Consider the following 19,853-nt stretch of genomic DNA (forward strand, 5'->3'; position numbering starts at 1 on the left):
TGTATTACAGCATTAATTGCCTTAATTGTACCTGTCATTATCTTCAATGAAGTCCACCAGTTCTTCCTCAGTGTAAGGTTTTCCTGGGATAACCACTGGGTCGTCAATGAAGGGCTCGTAGAAGTCTACCTCATTAGGCTTAAGTTCCAAGGCCTTGGCAACCTGTAACACACCAAAACAATTATCATCACCATCAACCAAGTGCAAAGGACCAGGAACAATGAAGATGTTAACAGTTTGCTTATAAACAAAAAAGTCAATTTGCAAAAGAATAATCACCAATTGAGGTAAGATGTATAATTGCTGACGACAGTATTGGCCCAAACGTTTTAGGACAAAATTTCAGTTTGAGCTGAGTAGGAAGATGTGAAGGCAGATTGTAATGAATGCTGCCGTGTTGATACTTTATTCATTGAAGGTTTGTTAATTGAATGACTCAGCAATTAAGGAGAATCTTAACAGATATTTTTTCTATGATCTTAAGCATGATCACCTTAGTCCTCAAATAAATGCCTTATATTTTAACAACTTTGAGCAGCACTCATTTTTCTGAGTGTCTTTACCTCTTTCCAGTTAACTTCATTTTATTGTCTTTTAATTATAACCGTAAGAGATTTGAATTGAACTTTCTGCTGCCATCTCAGACTTGAGACTTTACTTGGACTCGCAAAAGGTGACTTTTGGCCATCTCTTCAGTTTTTTTCTGACCCACTCTCACTTTCCCTGTTAATACAACTAGTCAGGCAGATGGCTTTGCACATATTGGCCAGTTCTGCAAGTGCTTATTTATTAGACGTCATGATATCAAGATAACTTTTATTGTGATTATGAGCCTTACAATTAAAAACGTATTGACTGACTGACGATATACTGAAAATGATGCCTGATTTGATCCTAGTAAGAATTATCCTTAATACAGTGATGCATAAGTTGACATTTTAGTGTCAGTCTACGGTAAAGATCAACTGGGGTCCGTAGTAAATACACAAAAAAGGTGTCAAAGTTAGCACACAGATATTTATTTACAGACCACAAAACATATTAAGATCTATACAAATATGTATATTGTAGATTTTTAGAAAAATGATTTATTCACCAGAGAAACAAATCATTCAGTTTGGTCAGGGTAATGAGACCTTTTTGAAGATCTTTTAAAAGTCTCTAATTCAGAAGACCTTAATAGCATAGAAAATATATTGTTGGTCAAGTTTTAATACATGCTGTAAAGCATGTTTTTCTCTTGGGTTGATAATCCAAGTAGAGTATGTATACATCAGTGGTAAAATATTCACACTCTGTTACGATGTCCCTCAAGGTTCACTGACCGGCCCACTGATTTTTAAAAGTTGTGATGACGTATACTTACATGTATAATTTAATACCAGCTCTTGTGTTAAGGCTGTACTAATAAACATTAAATCAACAATTGATTGAAATTAATTACATTACACCTCTATGGAGTGAGAATGAACAGTCATGTCTCTACATTTGATGAGTCAGTTTAAAAAAAAAAGTCAGCTTTTATTTGAAGGTTTAACAGTCGTTACTCACCTTGGGATTGAAGGTGGCGAAGAACTTGATATGAGGATGGAACTCTTCAGCAGCATCGGCAAATGCCTCAAAATCTGAAATTTTAAAGGCATTCATCAAGTTGTTTCAGTAGATTATCCCCTGCACAAACATCTAAGACTGTAAACATTTGCATATCATATATGTAGCTTTCGTGTGCTCAAGAAGCTCTAAGTTAAATCATGCCAGCTGAGCCCGGTCCCACTTGCTTGATATGCTGTTGTTAGCAATTACTTTGAGAAGCGACTGCAAAAAAAATTGAAACAGGTAATCAGGCTATCACAGTACAGATTCTTACGTTCTGACTTGTGACTCTTAAAGTAGCCCACCAATTTGATGTCCTCTTCGACGTTTTCGAAGCCTTTCAGTTCCCTACTATTGTCAATAATTTCCACTGGGTCCTCAAGAACCTACAGAGAGAACAAGGGTCACGGAGGAGAATGGGGGAGAGGACTGGAAGCAGAGCCCAGTGTTAGATTCTCTGGGTCATCTTCCAAGAAAACAAACTGAGAATTATAGACTTTTTTGCTGAAATAAGGCAGGCTATTAACTGGAAGATTATATCCTCACGAACATCATAGATGAACTCCACAAGAGTGTCTGCTGCAAGCTCGCCATCATATTCTATGACTTCATCCTCTATGAAGATGAAGATGCTGTCGGACTCATCAAGTCCTAGGAAGATTAGAAACAGAATTAGGTGTTTAGTGTCAGGTCTAGACTAAAGTTATATAGTTATAGTGATGAACGATCAGGCCTAATCATTCTAGATTTATTTTCAAAATTTTCATCTTTAAAACATGAGATATCAAAGTAAAACAGGAGCTGAACTCTCTCGAGGAAAGGATTTTTGGTTTGATACTGGCTTGTCTCCTTTTGCATTATGCTCTTAGTTACAAATGTTTCCAGCTGTGTTCATTCAGGGGTATATATACCTAATTTCTTTGCTACGGCCTTGTCATGCTTTGCATCAAGGAGGCCGACGCCAACATCTTCATCTTCAAACTCATCCAGGACCTGGGCTACAAGCTGTAAAACAAAGACATCGTCAAATAACCAAAGACATTTTCAGATGTTTATTATACATCTCAAAAACATGCCTATGTGAATGGACTGTAAAATTAGTGCTTATGACCACGTTTTTCACCTTTTTAATAAAGCTGCTTCACTCAGTAGTTTCATTACCATAAAAGCCCGCTTTTAAGAGCGCTGCTTATGCACTTTCTAAATCTGTATGAAACTTGAACCATGACTTGTCATGACTGACAGCTAATTCAGCCAATGGGAAGTCCATATTCACACCCTGACTGCATTCAGGAAGTGGTTTGAGTGTTGTTGCAGTGTGTTTGGAGGGCATGCACTCACATACACACACATACAGACACATACACACACGGGTGCACGCTGCTGTCAGAGATCTTGAGCAGCTGCTTTTACTGGCATAAATAGTTTAACTAACCAGGATGTCCAGAAGGCTGTCGTGTGAATAATTCTTGGCATTTATTTCATTTGATTGGAGTACAGATGGGTGGGGCTTCTTAGAGATTTTACTTTGTAAATAAGCAGCAGGTAAGATAGCCTATATCTGAAATATGTTTGTGTGTAAATATGTATAGACGACCATAGTTATAAAAGCTTTAAACATGTAATATATTTCTGACAGGAGCTTTTTTGCATTTTGGTATACTTACAATTACATTTGGTTGCAGACCCTACCCTTTTAACCTTTAAATAGACAAAAAATATTTAAAGGGCCTGACATGAGTAGGGTTATGCTATTTGAGAAAAACAAACAAGAAAAGGCACTCGTGTCATTTTTCTGTAAAACTGTTTAAAAATAGATAAATATACATTTAAAAGGTAATATGTGCATTTGCAAATGTTCCATATCTTGACTTGAACATGAAATAAAAATATCTCAATCTTTTGTTGTGTTGTGACTTTTCCTTTTGCACGATATAAATAAAATAAATCATTAGCTTTATTTCTGCATGTCTAAATGTACAACATGTAAAGTTGTCTTTAGGCCTCAGTGTTCAGAATGTGCATCTGCTGTACTTTGGCTGGTATCATTTCTTCAGAGTAAGTCAAACTCTCCAACTACATGTAAAGTTAAACCAACAGCATCAGGATGGGATTTCATTTCAGAGCTTGATATATTGCATGTTTTCCAAATACACAACATGCACAGCCGCACTACAGTAAAAGAAAAAGTGATGATGTTTGAAATGAAACCCCAAAATATGACTAAATGGAATTTCCTGCATTTGTAATAAAATTATTTTTCCGCCTTTGGACTGACTGGCGTCGCCTCATTTTTTAAACTGTTTTGTTTTAGAGCCTGTTTTCAAGAAGAGTGTCTAAAGTAGTATTGTGCATTTAGTCTGGAGAAGACAAGTACTTTATATTCTGAAAACAACAACCTAATCTTTAACCAAGGGAGAAGCTTCCTCACTCTCATCATGTCACATTTAATTTAACTTTTACCAACCCCATAGAGCCTTGACCTGTGAGATTAAGAGCCCTTTGCTGTTGACTGTTACTAATATTACATCTTCATCAAATGTAAATCATAATACATTCATGAGGAGAAACACAAGCCTTCAGGGAGATCAACCTGCCACAAAAGCAGCTCAGGATAAATATAGCGCCAAAAGCCACACAGGGACTATTTTGGCGAGGTGGCAGTGATGCTCAGCGCTGCGGGATCCGCTGACGAGTACAGTACCGCAGATGTCAATCACGGCGGAGAGCTGAGCTGGCGCTCCTGGAGCCAGAGCCTCCAGAGCTGGCCTCCTGCCCTGAGACCGAGCCCCGGCGCTCCCATACACAGACACAGCAGGCTGCTGAGATGATGTGACATGCTGAGAAGAGCAGCATCTCTCATTCTCTTCGATGTTGTTTATTAATGTTTAACTTTCTGTGATGAACTACTTGGGTTAGGGTTTCATCCAATTTTGTTGACATTGCAAGACAATAATTTATTGGGGTTTTGCCAAAAGTTTTTACAAAATGTGTGCATCAATTATTAATAATTTATTTCAACATCAAAAGGATGGCTGTCAAAAAGGGGGCTTTTGAGCGTTGTTTAACTTTTTTAACTTTCACAGATGAAATAGCCTATCATCTGCATTTTGCGTTTGACAAATGAAATAATATTTTAAAAAATGCTGTTGGAGATAAAGACAAGTCAAATGTTTATTGTGTGTGCACGGATAAAACTAACTAACTTTACACTCTTTTTTTTTTTTGTCCAAAATCAAAATAGCTGATGGCCTTCAGCTGTGAGTTTATAAAGCTTTGCACTGAACGATGATGTAATGCCTCTCTGTGAGGAATGTGAGGAAATGCTGAGTGTACATGCTCAGAGCAGGTCTGAAGAGTGATGGGCATACTAATAGAGACCTGTTGATCTCATAAATGCACGCACGTACACAAACACACACGCGCACACACAGAAATACATTGTGCGCAAGAGAGAAAAAATAATATCTTTGCAACTGACAGCTCAGCTTTTCTCCACCTGGTAGCATCACGTTTCTCTTTTCTCTTTTACTTTTAATAAGAATCTCTTATTATGTTTTAGCATCTATATTAAACCAAAGTCAACTCACCAGCACAATACACTCACACACTTTACATCTGTATTATTTCTAATCTATGCAACCAGATTAATTTAAACAAAACAAAAACACAACTTCTATGAGACCCTCCAACCATAACCCAAACATATCTGGGTGCTTTGCATTATGACTTCAACACTTTAAACCCACCTCGAGGGCCAACTCCTCAATCTCAAACTGTCTCTGGGCGACGCGGCTGGATCCGGGATGGTCATGGTAGTAAACCACCATGGCATCATACTTCTTCATCACAGACTTATAGTTCTTGGCGTTGAGGTCGTGGACACGGTCCTTGCCATCATACTCGGGGAAGTCCAAGCTCTCCTTGCCCAGTGATAGCCCACAAAAGGAGAGCAAGACCGCCACAACCACCCAGGTCCACTTCATGGCTCCTCTCTAAGATAAACTAATTTAATTCACAGTTTCAGAAATTAAATGTAGAGGGGTTAAAAAATATATGTATGTAACTAAGGAGAACCCCTTCCAATCCGCGTCACCCAGAAGAGAGCAAGACCAACTCCTGCGTCCACCTTATTAAAAACCTCACATGGGCAACTGGCAGAGGGGCGCAGGGTGCGAGAGGGGCTGGGCTAAGTTTGACATAGGTGTAAGTGTGTGTGTGTGTCAATGTGGGGTGAAGCTGAGTTGGGGGGTTACTTGGGTTGCTGGGGTGACAGTTTTGTGTGTGTGTGTGTGTGCATGCTTCAGTGTCTGTTGCAGACCTGTAAAAAGTGGGTGGAGTGAGGAGATAAGGACCAACCTGCTCTCCATCCAGACTGAGAAAAGACTAGGATGAGGAAGTAGGTGGAGGGAGATGTGAAATAAAGGGATAGAGGTGTGTGTGCCAGCATGCTTTGTCCTAAACTGACTGCTTTGAACAAAACTGATATGCTGGTTTTAGAGGTAGTCGCAAAAACAAGACACTCTTTCCCCATATTAAGTATAGATGGAGGCTTGGATCCCAGCTAAAAATAATGGATGTAGGACAGAGAAGTACATATCAGGAGACGGTGCTGGTGTCTTATTTGCTAGGCCTGGCACAAACACAGCGCTAGAATGTGCAACAGGGTCACTCAGGGACAGTGAGGGAGTGAGGAGAGGAGAGGAGAGGAGAGGAGAGGGAGGTGCACCTGCTGAGGACTCAGAGCATAGGTGTCACTTAGCCCTGACTCAAGAAGAAAGTGAAACATAGAGTTTTACTGAGGGGCCATGGGGCAATATTTTGGATTTCTTTAAGTCTGATGCATCTCAACATACAGTACACGTGTGACCAGTATGCTGAAGATGATCACATGAGATATTACTTTACAAATCGAAAGGGAAGAGCTAAAGCTATAAATAAAAGCAGGCTACATGGTATCATAATACTTCATCTGACCCCCACAAACACATACACACGTACACGACACACCCATCTTTTCAGAATATGCAGCCCACAGTATTAAATGAGAAAGATTACATTTAAAGGGATTAATGCACTGACTGTCTGTGTGAAAGTGATGGCAGAGGGACTGCCGTGTGAGATGTCAATAAATATCAAACCACAGCTTTACGATGGGATGAGATACGATATGACCAGACATGATACAAATTAAAACATAACTGTACGATACAATATTAACGATAGGATAGGATACAATGGGATGTAGTGCGATACCACTTGATAAGAAACAATATGTGATATATTACCAAACAATATTAGATCTAATTCCATACGATAAGTTACGATTCAATACAATATAAGAAACTATATGAATAAGGATAATAACGATAGGATAGGATACAATGTGATGCAAATAAATGATATTGTTCCTGTAGGTGAATTTGTCTTGGACTCGAGTGCTGCACACATTTAACTGCCTTAATGGGGAAATGCATGTGTTTGCACAGGTGAAACGTACTCTGTTTATGGGTAACAGACTTTTTGAATTGTGGTTGTGTTATCTGCAAAGTTAATGTAATTTACAATTTTCCAAATGTGTAGGCCTATATATAATTTGCAAAAATAAAAAAGTAGCAAATCATTTTTTTTTGGCCAAGTCCCAATCAATGATGTCACAGCAGGTGTCTTAACTTTCATTTTGTTAGAAATAACCTGCTGTGGCATCCACAGCTGAGGTACGGCCACAAGTAAGTTATTCTCATCAGCAAAGATTCACTTCAAAAGTCTAAATGTATCCTCTTGAATACATGGCTTGCTGGAGAGAGCAGAAATCAGAAGTCAATGTTTAAATACAGCTTGAAAATAATCTAGAATGCCTTTGGGGGAGAAGGCCTTTGCTGTTCAACCTTTTGTAGCCAAAGGTCAACTATATGTCCACAATGTTACAATTAACGTTCAGACTCCCACTTGTTCCTGTTTTCTGTTTCTGTGTGTTGTCCCACTATTAAATCACATGTCTCTGCTATCCTGAACTTACACACATTTGTTGCACTGGATCTTTGACTAAGAATCAGAATCAAGTTTATTACCAAGTACATTTACACATACAACAAGTGTGTCTTGTTTTTGTTGTAAATAACTAAGATCATAAAAGTAGAAAGCCCTGCAAGACGCTGCAATCAGCTTGGATACTGGAAAGTGTATGATATGGATACTAACAGCTAATGCTTGGGTTTGACATTTGACACACAAGCTCATCAGAATAGCCAAGTTTTGTATTTATTTCATGGTTAAGTTGTTATTGCTTTGGGTATTTTATTTATATTGCGTGCTTTGTACTTTATGTAATTTGTATTGTCTGATCTGGACCCTGAGTGTGTAATCAAGTTTTGATTATATTACATACATTTGATTCTCACAGTTGTAGGAATACGTGTGCTGTATGTAAACTCTAACAATCAAATAAAAACTTTACATCACTTCATAAATATCTGTTTTTGGGGGTTTGTGGGTGTGGCAGCATTGAAACAGTGCGGCACATCCTCTTTCAGTGCAAAAATTGCACTCTCCAAAGAATGACGCTGCTCAGAGATCCATGATCAGCAAACTGCCTTCACTATGCAGACTTTGGAAACATCTTGATTTCTGGAATAAGATGACGACACAGTTTGGATATGTTTAAGAACATTTAAAAACATGACGAAGACTTGAACAATGGACAGTAGAGGGCAGTAATACACCGGTGATAGTCTAGTCTGCCTAACCAAAGAAGAAGAAGAAGAAGAAGAAGAAGAAGGGGCGCGAGTAATACTCATAGGTAATACAGTTTCTTTCCGCTGGGCGGTGCTAAAGAGCTGAAACATTTCATAACAGGAGGAGGGACCTTTCATAAAAGTATGACCTCTCTCTTCACTCCTTGTTTCAGTTTTATTTTTATTGAGATAAAGTGATAGCACATTATAAAATAGCCTACCACAAAAGATAGGCGCAGACAAATTATCTATATATTCTATATAATAGGCTACATAGGGCATCAAAAAACAAAATTAAATTAATTTTTTCACCATATGTCCAATATTTCCTCTGCTTTCCGTCTATGTAATTACATTTAGTGCTCCATTTGTACTTTGAACTGCTGTATTTGGTAAAAATAAAATAAAATAAAAAACCCGGATGTTTCCTTTGAAGAGAGCCGAGCTGCAGATCAGCCCATAGTATCTGTCCTCTACATCACGAGATCACACAACACAGGCGGAAGAGGATTGTTATTGTTGTTCCTTTACCTCCAGAACGAGGTGGGTTGCAGTAGTAGTTTGTACAATGAAAAAGTAACATAGAAACTATCTACCATAAGAGTTTTTAAATGTCATTGTTATGTTATATTCAGGCTCTGTATCGTTAGCTCAATTTAGATAGCAGCCTGCAGTGTTGAATGCGACTGTTACGTAGGCCAGGAAAATGTTGTAGTTTAATATTATAGAGAGACAGTGGTTTATTCTGTTATGCAGTAATGACATTAGTTACTATTGAAAGATAGCTACCGAGCAAATAGCTGCTGAACAATTTGTACTTGCGCTGTACACAGCCTGTTAGATAACAGGGGAGAGCAGTGGAGTGCAGATCTAATCAAACGCTGCCTGTCATTTAAAGATCACCTGAAGAGGTTCACTGTCTGATATAACTGTTTAAATATATACTGATGATCAAAATTGTTTCTATCACAGATGGCCTCAGCTCTGGCCAACAGAGCAATGGGAGCCATTGTGGGATCAGCTGTCGCCGATGCAGCAGGTAACTGGTGAAAGTTTTTCATGAGGGCTGTATGAAAGAATATCACAGATGACCTTTACTGTCATTAAACATTGTAAAGCAAAATCTTCTCTGCGTCTCCTATAACAAAAGTAACATTTACTCAATGCCCGATTGCATTTTATGGATTCATCAGTGTAACTCTCCGTGAGGTTTTTCTGACCACATAAACATCAATTCTAGTTTTCATATTGTATATGTTTGAGAGCCTCTACTATACTTAGGTAGCTGCTCGGCTTACTGAGCTATCACTCTCCTCCTGCAGCGCAGCCCCTCCACTGGGTGTACGACCTGCAGAAGCTGCAGGGGATTCTGGCTCAGGATCCAAACCCTGAGTTCCGCTCTGAGTCGGCCAACCCTTTTTACAGGAGGCAGACGGGCCAGCAGAGCTGCTACGGAGACCAGGCCTTTGTCCTGCTGGAGTCCTTGTCCGAATGTGGAGGTAGGGTTCAAAAGTTATTTGTCTTGTTGACCAAATAGACTGTGTCATCATGTTGACTTAAAACTCCAACATCTGTGAGTAAGAAGAAAAACAACTCACAATGACATGCTACTCAAACTATTTTTTTAATAACTGTGCACTTCTCATCATGTCGATACTTTACTTATATGTAACACTTCCACATGGCTTCTCTTTTAGAGTAATAAGCTTCACACCGGTTCTGGACTTGTACCTTAATCATCCACACCACATTAACATTACCTCAACCTTTAACCCCAAAACAAGAACACATGTTAATAAATCCTTATTGATGAAAACTTGCAGTGATTGATAAGGGTCATTTTTATAGGTTTTCTTTTTTCATCTGTGGCTGCTAATTAAATCATCTTTACAACAGTTTTATGCTGGTTCTCTGTGTATCAGGTTGGGAACTTAAGATCATTTTTAAGATCTTCTTCCAGACTTTTCTCTCATATAGAGACATTATGATTTGTCACATCATATTGTACGGTCTTTGTTTGCCCTTGTGTTATTCCTTATTTGTGTAACATGTTTCACCAGGGCTGAATGTTGATGATCTGACGCAGCGCACCCTAAAATTCTTTGGGCCGGGGTCAGAGTATGACACTCCTGTCAATGATCCTTACAGAGAGAAAGGAGGTAGGAAACTATCTTTGAAAATGAATTTATATCTTTTTCTCTCAGTAAGATGGAAATACTGATGTCATGTTTGTGTTTGTGCACATCAGGGCCTAGACCTCAGCTGCCCATCGAGGGACCATGGAGACAAGGGAGTTTGAAAGGCTTCCTGAAGAATGTGGACGCAGGCAAAGAGGAGACGGGTAAAAATTCTGACATTTATTCAAAAATAGTGGATGCTTGTGTAAGATCAAGAGCTCTAAGATGTGTGTGTGTGTCTCTCTCACAGGCTGTGAGAACGACTGTCAGATTGATGGAATAGCCAAACTGGCTCCTGTAGTGGCTTTTTATGCAGGGAAGCCTGAGATGCTGGAAAAGGTGGAGCAGGCAGTCCGAGTCACCCAGAACAACGATGAATGTGTGGCAGAGACTCTTGCAGCTGCAAGGTCTGCATGATTTATTGTGTAAATCAACTGTACCTGTACTAGTTTCACTTTCTTCTAGTTTTATTGACAATCAAATTGCCCAACCCTCGCAGGTTTATTAGACACCAGAAATTCAGTTTCAGTGGTGCAACAATTCCTAACTCTACAAAGTTGCATGCTCCTTTTACAGCTCAGTCTTAAATAGTGTAAGAGGCACAAAAAGTGCTGATTCCTAATAATTAATACTAACACTCACAATACACTAATGATGCTAGATTGTCTTGTAAAGGACACTGATCTAAATGATCATTATTATGGAATGCATGGTAATCATAAATATGACTTCCTTTTTAGTTGTGTGTTTAATTCCTAATGGCCTTTGTTAGTAGCTAATGCACAGTATCAACATTTCAGATGTGAAGGAGCAGAAATATTGATCTATTTCTTTTTCCTTTTTTTAAAAAAGTAGAGACAAATGGAATAGAATATAAAATGTATACTGGTTTGTTTCCCAGGATCCTGGAGCAGTACATCCTGAATGGTCCTGATCCAAAAGCCTTGGACTCTGTGCTCGACCAGCTCAGTGACTCGAAGAGAAAGCAGCCGCAGGACCTGGACAAAGCAGTCATTGGTATGTGAAGCATGCAGCATTGTTTTAACCAAAGTCATGGGACTAGGTCATGTGATTTAATTAGTTTGAGGTAGATACTGTGTAAAATGTAAAATTCTGACTTTGTATCTAAATCATCTCTCTAGAAATAAAGTTAAAGTTGTGTTTTGTATAATTGTAGAGTCTAAACATATTTTATGTTCATTGTATGCAAGTGCCTGTGAGTTTACCTTCTTTTCTCCTTTGTTACAGCTCACCTTCATCAGGTGAAGGAAAATCTATCCAAGACTCCTCAGGAGCTGATCCCAGCTGTGTTTCCAAACACATGAGGTAACTTCAAAAGTTCATTCTAACCTATTATCAGAACATTAAATAAGCAATGATCAGTATTTTAGTATTATCTGTGACACACAGAGATGTCGTTTGCTAGAAGAATACTGAGACAAGCAGCAGGGAGGACTCAGTGGGACTAAAATGTGACGCTGATGTTCCTTTAGGTTTGCCAGGTGCTTTCCAAGCAGCGCTGCATGGAGTCCTGACGGCCGAGCGCTATGAGCAGGCAGTCAGAGACACCATGAGCCGCGGGGGATGCACCTGTAGCAGAGGGTCCTTCATTGGAGCTTGTCTTGGGGCTCAGGTATGAACGGGCTAATCTATATTCATTATTTTTGTAAGAATTTAATTAACGTGTCTCATTTTTTAAAATAAAATTGTGCTTTTAGTTAAATTGTGCTTTTTTTCCACAGGTGGGTCTTCAGGGAATTCCAACTTCCTGGACTTCTAAAACCCTTCGTTACAACTTAGTGCTACAGCACGCCGAGAAGATTACCAAGCAGCACCAATAGTTTGTCTTTCTTTTCTGGCAGGGTGATAAGTTGAACAATCTGAGAACAAAAGAAAGACTGTTGAGCTTTTACAGAGCAGTGAATGAAGGTTCTTGTCTAAACTGTTGGACGGCAGGAGCTGGATGTTTTTGTCTCTGTTGAAGTTAAACTTTTTTTCTGAAATAAAGTCATTCTTATAAAACATTAACGAGAGAGTCTCTGTGCAACATTAATTTGAATTGAACCATGATGCAGCCTATGTTGGAGATTGAAGGTAAAGGTCATCATCAGGACGACAGAAAGAAGTTGAGAAAAGATGTAAAAGAAACAATGTTCATACACATGATTTAAACAAGTAGAACCAGAGAAATGAGAGAAAAAAAGACCAATTGTAAAATATTGCAAATTGTGGAAATTTAAGTTACGTGATGTAGTCTTTAGTAGGGCTCGACAGATATGGATTTTTTTTGGTCTGATATGGATATTGGGGAGAAACAAAACCTGATACCAATATATTGGCCGATATCTTAATTAGATCTCTGTTCAATCTGTAGAGACAGGTATAGATAGGCCTATACACTCAAATGAAATGCCAATTAACTGGTACATAAATCTATTAATCAGTACATATCTGCGATAGAACTAGCCAATACTGATAGTCACTTGATATGCTCTAATTTTAATTAATTTAAAAATGCAGGCTGCTGCAGAAATATCTTATCTTTACTTTAAAACAAGAGTGTGTTGTGCAGTGGTGTGTGGGCTCAATTTGGGCCACTATTGATAAAGTAATATCATTATCCTGTTGCATCAATATAACACTGACAGATAAAGAGCCTCAAAGCAGAAAGGAAGAAGAAAAAGTCACAAACACATGGATTGTACTTTTTCATCTTGAAAGTATCACAATAATCTTTTTTAAGTTAAAATGAAAATACTTTTAGAGACTTCATTCTTAGTATGTATTAAAACATACGTGTGTAGTTATAAAGAACATTAAATTAAATATGGCATAAATTGATAACTCTGTATTATAGAGTTTCAATACAACCAAACCATAGACTGTAAGTATATTAACCAAACACACAGACTGTAAATATTAAGACCAAACACAAACACGACATGAAGTTTGTCCCACCGAGCACACCGTAGTGGTGTCTGACGACAGAGTGGGTCAATGCAACCTGTGCATCAAACATGGCCGGTAAAGGAGGAAAACAGAGTCGTTCTGGTCCAGGCATTTCAGGTAGAAAAGGTGCAGGTGAGCAGGAAGAAGAGGAGCAGCCACTTCAGGCTGTTTTAGTCGCTGACAGCTTCAACCGGAGGTTTTTCCCGGTGACCAAAGACCAACCGAGGGTAAGCTAACTGCATGCTAATGCTAGCTAGCTGATGTTTCCATGCTGTAAACAGTGACAGCGCTGCACTGACACTGATGAAGCATCTGTTTCATAGCTACACGCGGAACTTTAAATCCATTGATTGGTTGAACAGTACTTTTGTCGTTGTTGTTTATTAGTAGTTTGAACATGAACACTGTTACGTGTCACTTTATGCTGACAGGCTCTGCTGCCTCTGGGTAATGTGGCCATGATCGACTACACGCTGGAGTTCCTCACCTCCACTGGGGTGCAGGAAACATTTGTCTTCTGCTGCTGGATGGCCAGTGAAATCAAGGAACACTTGCAGTAAGTTTCTCTATCCATGTGTTACCAGTACAAACCAGTGTGCTAACTGGTCTCAATGGGAGATGCTGAGCTGTTACTGTGTCTGACAGGAAGTCAAAGTGGTGCCGACCCACATCTCCAAACACAGTCCACATTATCACCTCAGAGCAGTACCGCTCTTTAGGAGATGTGCTCAGAGATGTTGATGCCAAGTCTCTTGTACGCTCTGATTTTGTGTTGGTCTACGGAGATGTGGTTTCGAATATCGACATCAGTCAGGCGCTGCAAGAACACAGGTAAGACCTAACTGCATCAAAAAAAATGACAATACTCTAAACTATTTGTTGTGATGCTAAATGTGGCTTTTCCTGTACAGGCATCGCAGAAAGGTGGAGAAAAATATCTCTGTGATGACGATTATCTTCAAGGAGTCGTCACCCGGTCACAGGTCGCGCTGTGAGGAAGATGATGTCATTGTTGCCATGGACAGCAAAAGCCAGCGTGTTTTACACTACCAGAAAACACATGGGCTTAAGAGGCTACAGTTCCCCATGGTGAGGGTTTCACATTTAATCACATCTTTATCAAACAAAGGCTTTGGATGATGTATGACAGTAGCTGCTGTTTGTTTCACAGAACATTTTCCACAGCAGCAGTGATGAGTTTGAGATTCGACACGACCTGCTGGACTGTCACATCAGCATCTGTTCCCCACAGGTTAGTGTCCACACAGAGACAGCAGATATTCACCTCTTTATTACTCATCCAGGTCACATGAGTTCTTTTTTTTTTTTCAGGTTGCTGAGCTTTTCACTGACAATTTTGACTACCAAACTAGGAATGACTTTGTCCGAGGGATGTTGGTCAATGAAGAGGTACTACACTGCCGTGGTGACTTTTAATTTGAAGAGAGTAATGCTAAGCTAGAGCTGCCTAAGACACAATCACTCTTGTTTCTGTTTAGATTATGGGAAACCAGATACACATGCACACCACCAAGGACGGTTACGGTGTGCGAGTGTCAAACCTCCTCATGTACGATTCGGTATCGTCAGACGTCGTGCGGCGGTGGGTCTACCCGCTCACCCCAGAGGCAAACTTTGTTGACCAAGAGGGGCGGAGCTGCACGTATTCTCGCCACAACGTCTACCGAGGGTCCGGGGTCAGTCTGGGTCACGGCAGCCAGATGGAGGAGAACGTCCTCATTGGCTGCGACACCAGCATCGGCGCAAACTGTTACATCTCTAACAGTGTCATCGGAAACAACTGCACCATAGGTGAGCTCACTGCCCACCACCATGAACTAAAAGTGCTAGTTGTTATGTGTTTAAAATGAGATGACATGTTATGGTATGTTCTGAAAGTGGTGTTGAACCTCTTTGCTATGACGACAGGTGACAATGTAAAACTGGACCACGCCTACATCTGGAGTAATGTTCACATTGCCAGCAACGTGGAGATCAGCCAGTCTGTGGTGTGTGACAAGGTGGAGGTCAAAGAGGGCGTCAAACTGAATAAACAGTGTGTCCTCGCTTATAACGTAAGCAGTCCATGTTTTCATCTTCTTCTGACAATAAACACAATTTATTTTAGATGAAATTTCTACATTTTGTAGAACTGTAGTATGTAAAGCATGGATGTTAATATTGATGCTTCTTTAAGACTTGCTAAAGCCAACAAGAGCATAATCGACAGATCATCTCAATATTGTTATTTTTAATCCCTGTATGCTGGGAGGTAGGTGTCAGACAAAGTCATGAACAGCACGTTGCAGAAATGGTCTTTTTTAATTATTTCCACAGCAAAGATTCTTGATGAGATAAACTGTATAACGGTATAACTGAAAAGAATCTGGGGCGTGAATATGGACACAGACAGAAAGCTCTTCGGAGGAGCTTTAACATCGTAGCTGTACTTTACTCGCTAAGTCCTTTGTGAACAAAACATTTTAAGAAGTCTTTGACTCTTTTTATCGTATGTCTTTTCCTGGGATCTGTTTTGCCAGGTGGTGATTGGACCAAACATCTCTCTACCTGAGGGCACTGTGGTGTCCATGCACCACCCCGAGGAGGAGGAAGAGGAGGATGACGATGAATTCCTGAGTGATGATGCCGAGGTCGGTCACAGTAAAGACAAAACAAAACGGAAAGGTGTGTATGGACAATGTAACGACATACAGTCATGAATAAAATGTTGAAATGTTTGGTATTGAGCTGCGTTTCTTCGGTCTCTCAGTGTTTAACCCCGCAGAGGTCGGAGCGGAGGGGAAAGGCTACATCTGGAGGGCCAGCATTCTGGATGACACAGAAGATGAAGAGCTGTCGCAGTGTCTGTGGGGTACGAGAGCAGCTTGGCTGTTTTGCCTTTTTTAGTGTATCCTTATAGTGTCCTTCAGACGGGCATTTCCTGCAGTTCATGAATTTTGTATTTCATGCCTCAGGTTTGGTGTTGAACCCCGACCCTGAGAGTGAAAGTGAGGACAGTGAGCCTGACGATGCTGACGATCCAGTGATTCCCTCGCCTGAGATGGATGACGTTAAAGGTGAGAGGAGTTCATTTCACCTGCATGTGAAATAGCATGACTGCCCCCTGCTGGTAAAAGAGTCAAAACACAAACTACAAAATCAGTGATTTACCCACTCCGCTGGTCACGATCTTAGAATCAGCTCCACATTTTGTTAATGTTCTAGTTTATTATAAAACATCCAAATAGAAAACCTCAGATTTCGCAAGACACTTAATGAACTGTTCATTCATCCCTGATTCTCACATGAACTCATTGAATCAAAAGGGAACTATGAGCAGATAGTGATAAAGACTTTGGGAATCTCATTAAAAGTCAGAATGAGGCTTTATACAGAAATTACAGGCAAACCTTTGGCTCATGGCTTTTATCCAAATTCATCATTGGATGCTTCAGTTGTCTTTACTCAAAAAGATTTATAATTAGGATTACATTTCAGGTGTAATCAGCTGTTAATTCCTAATACCCTTAAGGAACGTGTTCTGCAGGGAGCTAACTGAATACATGGTTTATATGGAAACAGCTAGGATAGGCTAACCTATCATCAGTCAACACACATCATCACAACTGAACATGTCAAAGGTAACATTTATCATCAGGCGCCACTCAGAATATTTGATCAAAACAATAAAACTGATTAAATTTAAACAGTAATCCTCCTTTCTCTCTCTCTCTCTCTCTCTCTCTCTGGTGTGTTTCAGTCTTTCAGTTGGAGGTGTTGGGGACTCTGCAGAGAGGTGTGGAGGAAAACATCGGCTTTGACAATCTTGTTCTTGAGATCAACTCTCTCAAGTAAGGAGGAACTTAAACTTGCCTTCAGTTCTTTCATTTATTACAAAGTGGACGGTTCTGTCACTTTAACACACACACACACCTTCTCTTCAGGTACGCCTACAACATCACTCTGAAGGAGGTGATGCAGATTCTAACCCGGGTGGCGTTGGAGTACCCTTTCCAGCAGCAGGGCCAACAGATTACCACGTCACAATACGTTACTCTGCTCCTACCTGTAAATATATTCATTTTGAAAACACATTGTGTAAAGATATGAGAGTAATAAATATCATCACTTTAATTTTCCTTCTATTCTCTTCTCAGTTACTGAAGAAATGGGCTCCGGTGTTTAAGAACTATGTGAAGAGAGCTCAGGACCAACTGGACTGTCTGTCTGCGTTTGAGGAACATTTCCTGGAGCAGGAGAGTCACTGGGCAGCGATGGTCAAGGTCAGAGTCAGTCATCATCACATCGCTCAGTGATCTGCTGACTAGGCCTGCATCATATGAGATGTGGGATAAAAAATAATTAGTGTATATTAGCTCTACATCACAGTTTCTGCTGTTCTCCATGTATAACAGAACACCTGTGTTTGCAACATGTCCCTTCTAAATCTATAAACTGTTTTTTTTGTTCTCCACTAATTATTCCGAGAGTAGCTGATAGTTGGCTTTAGTTTCATCTGGCTGTAGTGGTTTAGTCAAGACTACACTAACAGAGACCAAGACAAACCCCAGACCAGAGTGCTCAGAGACCGAAACAAGACCAAGATCTTTAATTATCACTGTAAAATCATCATCTTGTGTGGAGCTGGCGTGTCACTCATTTGGCACGTAACACCGGGAAGGTTGCGGCCGTAACCGGGGGATAAAAATCAAACTACAAATGTATTGAAGTTTTTTGTTTTTTAGAAAGAGACATTTTCCACCCAGTGTGAGACCGAAACAAGACCGAGCAAAAATGCTTTATATTCCGAGACTACTACAACACTACCTGACTGCATCATAGTGGTGTGACAGCATAGTTCTACACAGGCCTCTTTACAAAGTTATTTTTGGGCCTTAATGCATTTATTGGATGAGACGGCTGGAGAGGAAATGTTGGGATGCGAGAGAAGGGGACGAGGTGCAGCAAAGGGCTGAGGTCAAATTCCAGCCCACGGCCGCTTCATGCAACATAACTGCTAGTCTACCCCCGCTGTACACCTGCTAAGATGTACACATGCTGTGTGAGAAAGCAGTGCTTAATTGTTTGCGATAAATTCCGACTCTCTCGTGTGTTTATTGGCGACGTTAGAGGACGACTTCAGGCTACAATAGAAGAGGATGGTTATTGAACATCAGGAACTGTGTGACTCAGCAGATCCTGTTGTTTCTCCCTGCAGGTCCTGATGAACATGTACCAGCTGGAGATCGTGGAGGAGGAGATGATCCTCCGCTGGTTCTCCCAGGGAGCCACAACAGACAAGAGCAGACAACTCCGCAAGAACCAGGGGGTAGGTCCAGAGCAGGGTTATCAGGGTCTCAGAGGACACGAGGATTTAAAAAAGACTGAGGATGTGTGAAGATATCATTAAATGAAGAAGTAAAACATTTGAGTTTAGATTGTATAGAGTGTGTTTATCATCCAGTTAGAAGGTACAGAGGGTAGTTCAATAATCACACTTATTGTTTGTTACTCATTGTTCATCCTTTAAGTGCTGCTTTACAGCTGCCAAGCTTATTTACTGAGACAGTTAATTATGTTCTTTTTATGAGTAATAAAGGAATTCAAAAGGATTCAAGTTAATGAAATGAGGGAATATTTAAATGAATAGTTTGCCTTTTTTTTTTTTCAATGACCTTCAATTAAAAAAAAAACTTTGAATGACTGAACATGAGTTACAAGGAAAACACAAAAAATATCAGTTTAAAAAAAAGAGGAAAAAAAGGCAGAGAAATGAACATTATTGGTTGAGCTTGTTTAAATAATGGTTATTCACTTTCCTGCAATATCTAAATACTATAGGTCATGACGTTGTTACTGTGTTGTAGCACAAACTACAATGTCGCCTGTGAGGAATCACCGTGTCGTGCAACATTTAAATAAAGAGATTCTCAGTTATCATTAGAATTATTCTGTTCCATATTTCTCAATTTACTGAAATTTAATATTTTTTAGCCATATCTATGAGCATTTCATTCAGTTTATTGTAGCTGCTGTTGATCAACTTGCGCCTTGCTTATCTCCCTTTTCTGCTCTGATATTTCTTTTTTTTCTTTTTTACCTGAACAGCTTCAGAAATTCATCCAGTGGTTGGAGGAGGCTGAGGAGTCTTCAGAAGAGGACGGGGAGTAAATAGTGACATTAAAGGAAAGAGGAGGACTCATTACATCTTGAGAACTGACAAAAACAAGGATTAGGGTGGTTTGTTTACCCTAAACATCATCTTTCTGCCACTAATGTCTGTATTCCATCACTACATGCCTCCTCATGTAAAGACTGTGTGCTCTGAACATCAACACCCAAAATAAAGCAGGAAGACCCTCACACTGAAACTGTGTTTAAGCATCATCCTTTGTGTGCA

The 19,853-nt window shown here is 39.8% G+C and overlaps 3 protein-coding genes across 3 annotated transcripts in view; 2 read left to right on the plus strand and 1 right to left on the minus strand.

Moving 5' to 3' along the window:
- The window catches only part of casq1a (calsequestrin 1a), a 9,770-nt gene extending 4,003 nt beyond the window's left edge, over positions 1-5,767 (minus strand). The window contains exons 1-6 of the mRNA XM_061044042.1: positions 5,343-5,767; positions 2,505-2,598; positions 2,144-2,244; positions 1,868-1,979; positions 1,552-1,625; positions 32-162 (exon numbers count right to left, since the gene is read on the minus strand). Coding sequence (XP_060900025.1) covers positions 32-162; positions 1,552-1,625; positions 1,868-1,979; positions 2,144-2,244; positions 2,505-2,598; positions 5,343-5,579 — 749 coding nt within the window. The 5' untranslated portion in view covers positions 5,580-5,767. The remainder of the gene's footprint in view (positions 1-31; positions 163-1,551; positions 1,626-1,867; positions 1,980-2,143; positions 2,245-2,504; positions 2,599-5,342) is intronic.
- Positions 5,768-8,730: 2,963 nt separating this feature from the next.
- LOC132978751 (crystallin J1A-like) lies at positions 8,731-12,532 on the plus strand. The gene is made up of 10 exons (XM_061044043.1): positions 8,731-8,870; positions 9,300-9,366; positions 9,650-9,826; positions 10,388-10,486; positions 10,576-10,668; positions 10,755-10,911; positions 11,406-11,521; positions 11,753-11,830; positions 11,998-12,137; positions 12,247-12,532. The coding sequence occupies exons 2-10, from the start codon at positions 9,300-9,302 to the stop codon at positions 12,343-12,345; spliced, it is 1,026 nt and encodes a 341-aa protein (XP_060900026.1). The 5' UTR covers positions 8,731-8,870; the 3' UTR covers positions 12,346-12,532.
- A 936-nt stretch (positions 12,533-13,468) lies between these two features.
- On the plus strand, positions 13,469-19,824 carry eif2b5 (eukaryotic translation initiation factor 2B, subunit 5 epsilon). Its single transcript, XM_061044044.1, has 16 exons — positions 13,469-13,680; positions 13,885-14,009; positions 14,099-14,284; positions 14,365-14,542; positions 14,625-14,705; positions 14,786-14,863; positions 14,953-15,265; positions 15,383-15,528; positions 15,994-16,138; positions 16,224-16,325; positions 16,429-16,530; positions 17,214-17,304; positions 17,398-17,521; positions 17,611-17,736; positions 18,672-18,782; positions 19,562-19,824. Exons 1-16 carry the CDS (start codon positions 13,522-13,524, stop codon positions 19,622-19,624), a joined length of 2,130 nt encoding a protein of 709 aa, XP_060900027.1. The 5' UTR covers positions 13,469-13,521; the 3' UTR covers positions 19,625-19,824.
- The last annotated feature ends 29 nt before the right edge of the window (positions 19,825-19,853 follow it).

This window comes from Labrus mixtus, chromosome 8, assembly GCF_963584025.1.
Source record: "Labrus mixtus chromosome 8, fLabMix1.1, whole genome shotgun sequence".
Lineage (NCBI taxonomy): Eukaryota > Metazoa > Chordata > Actinopteri > Labriformes > Labridae > Labrus > Labrus mixtus.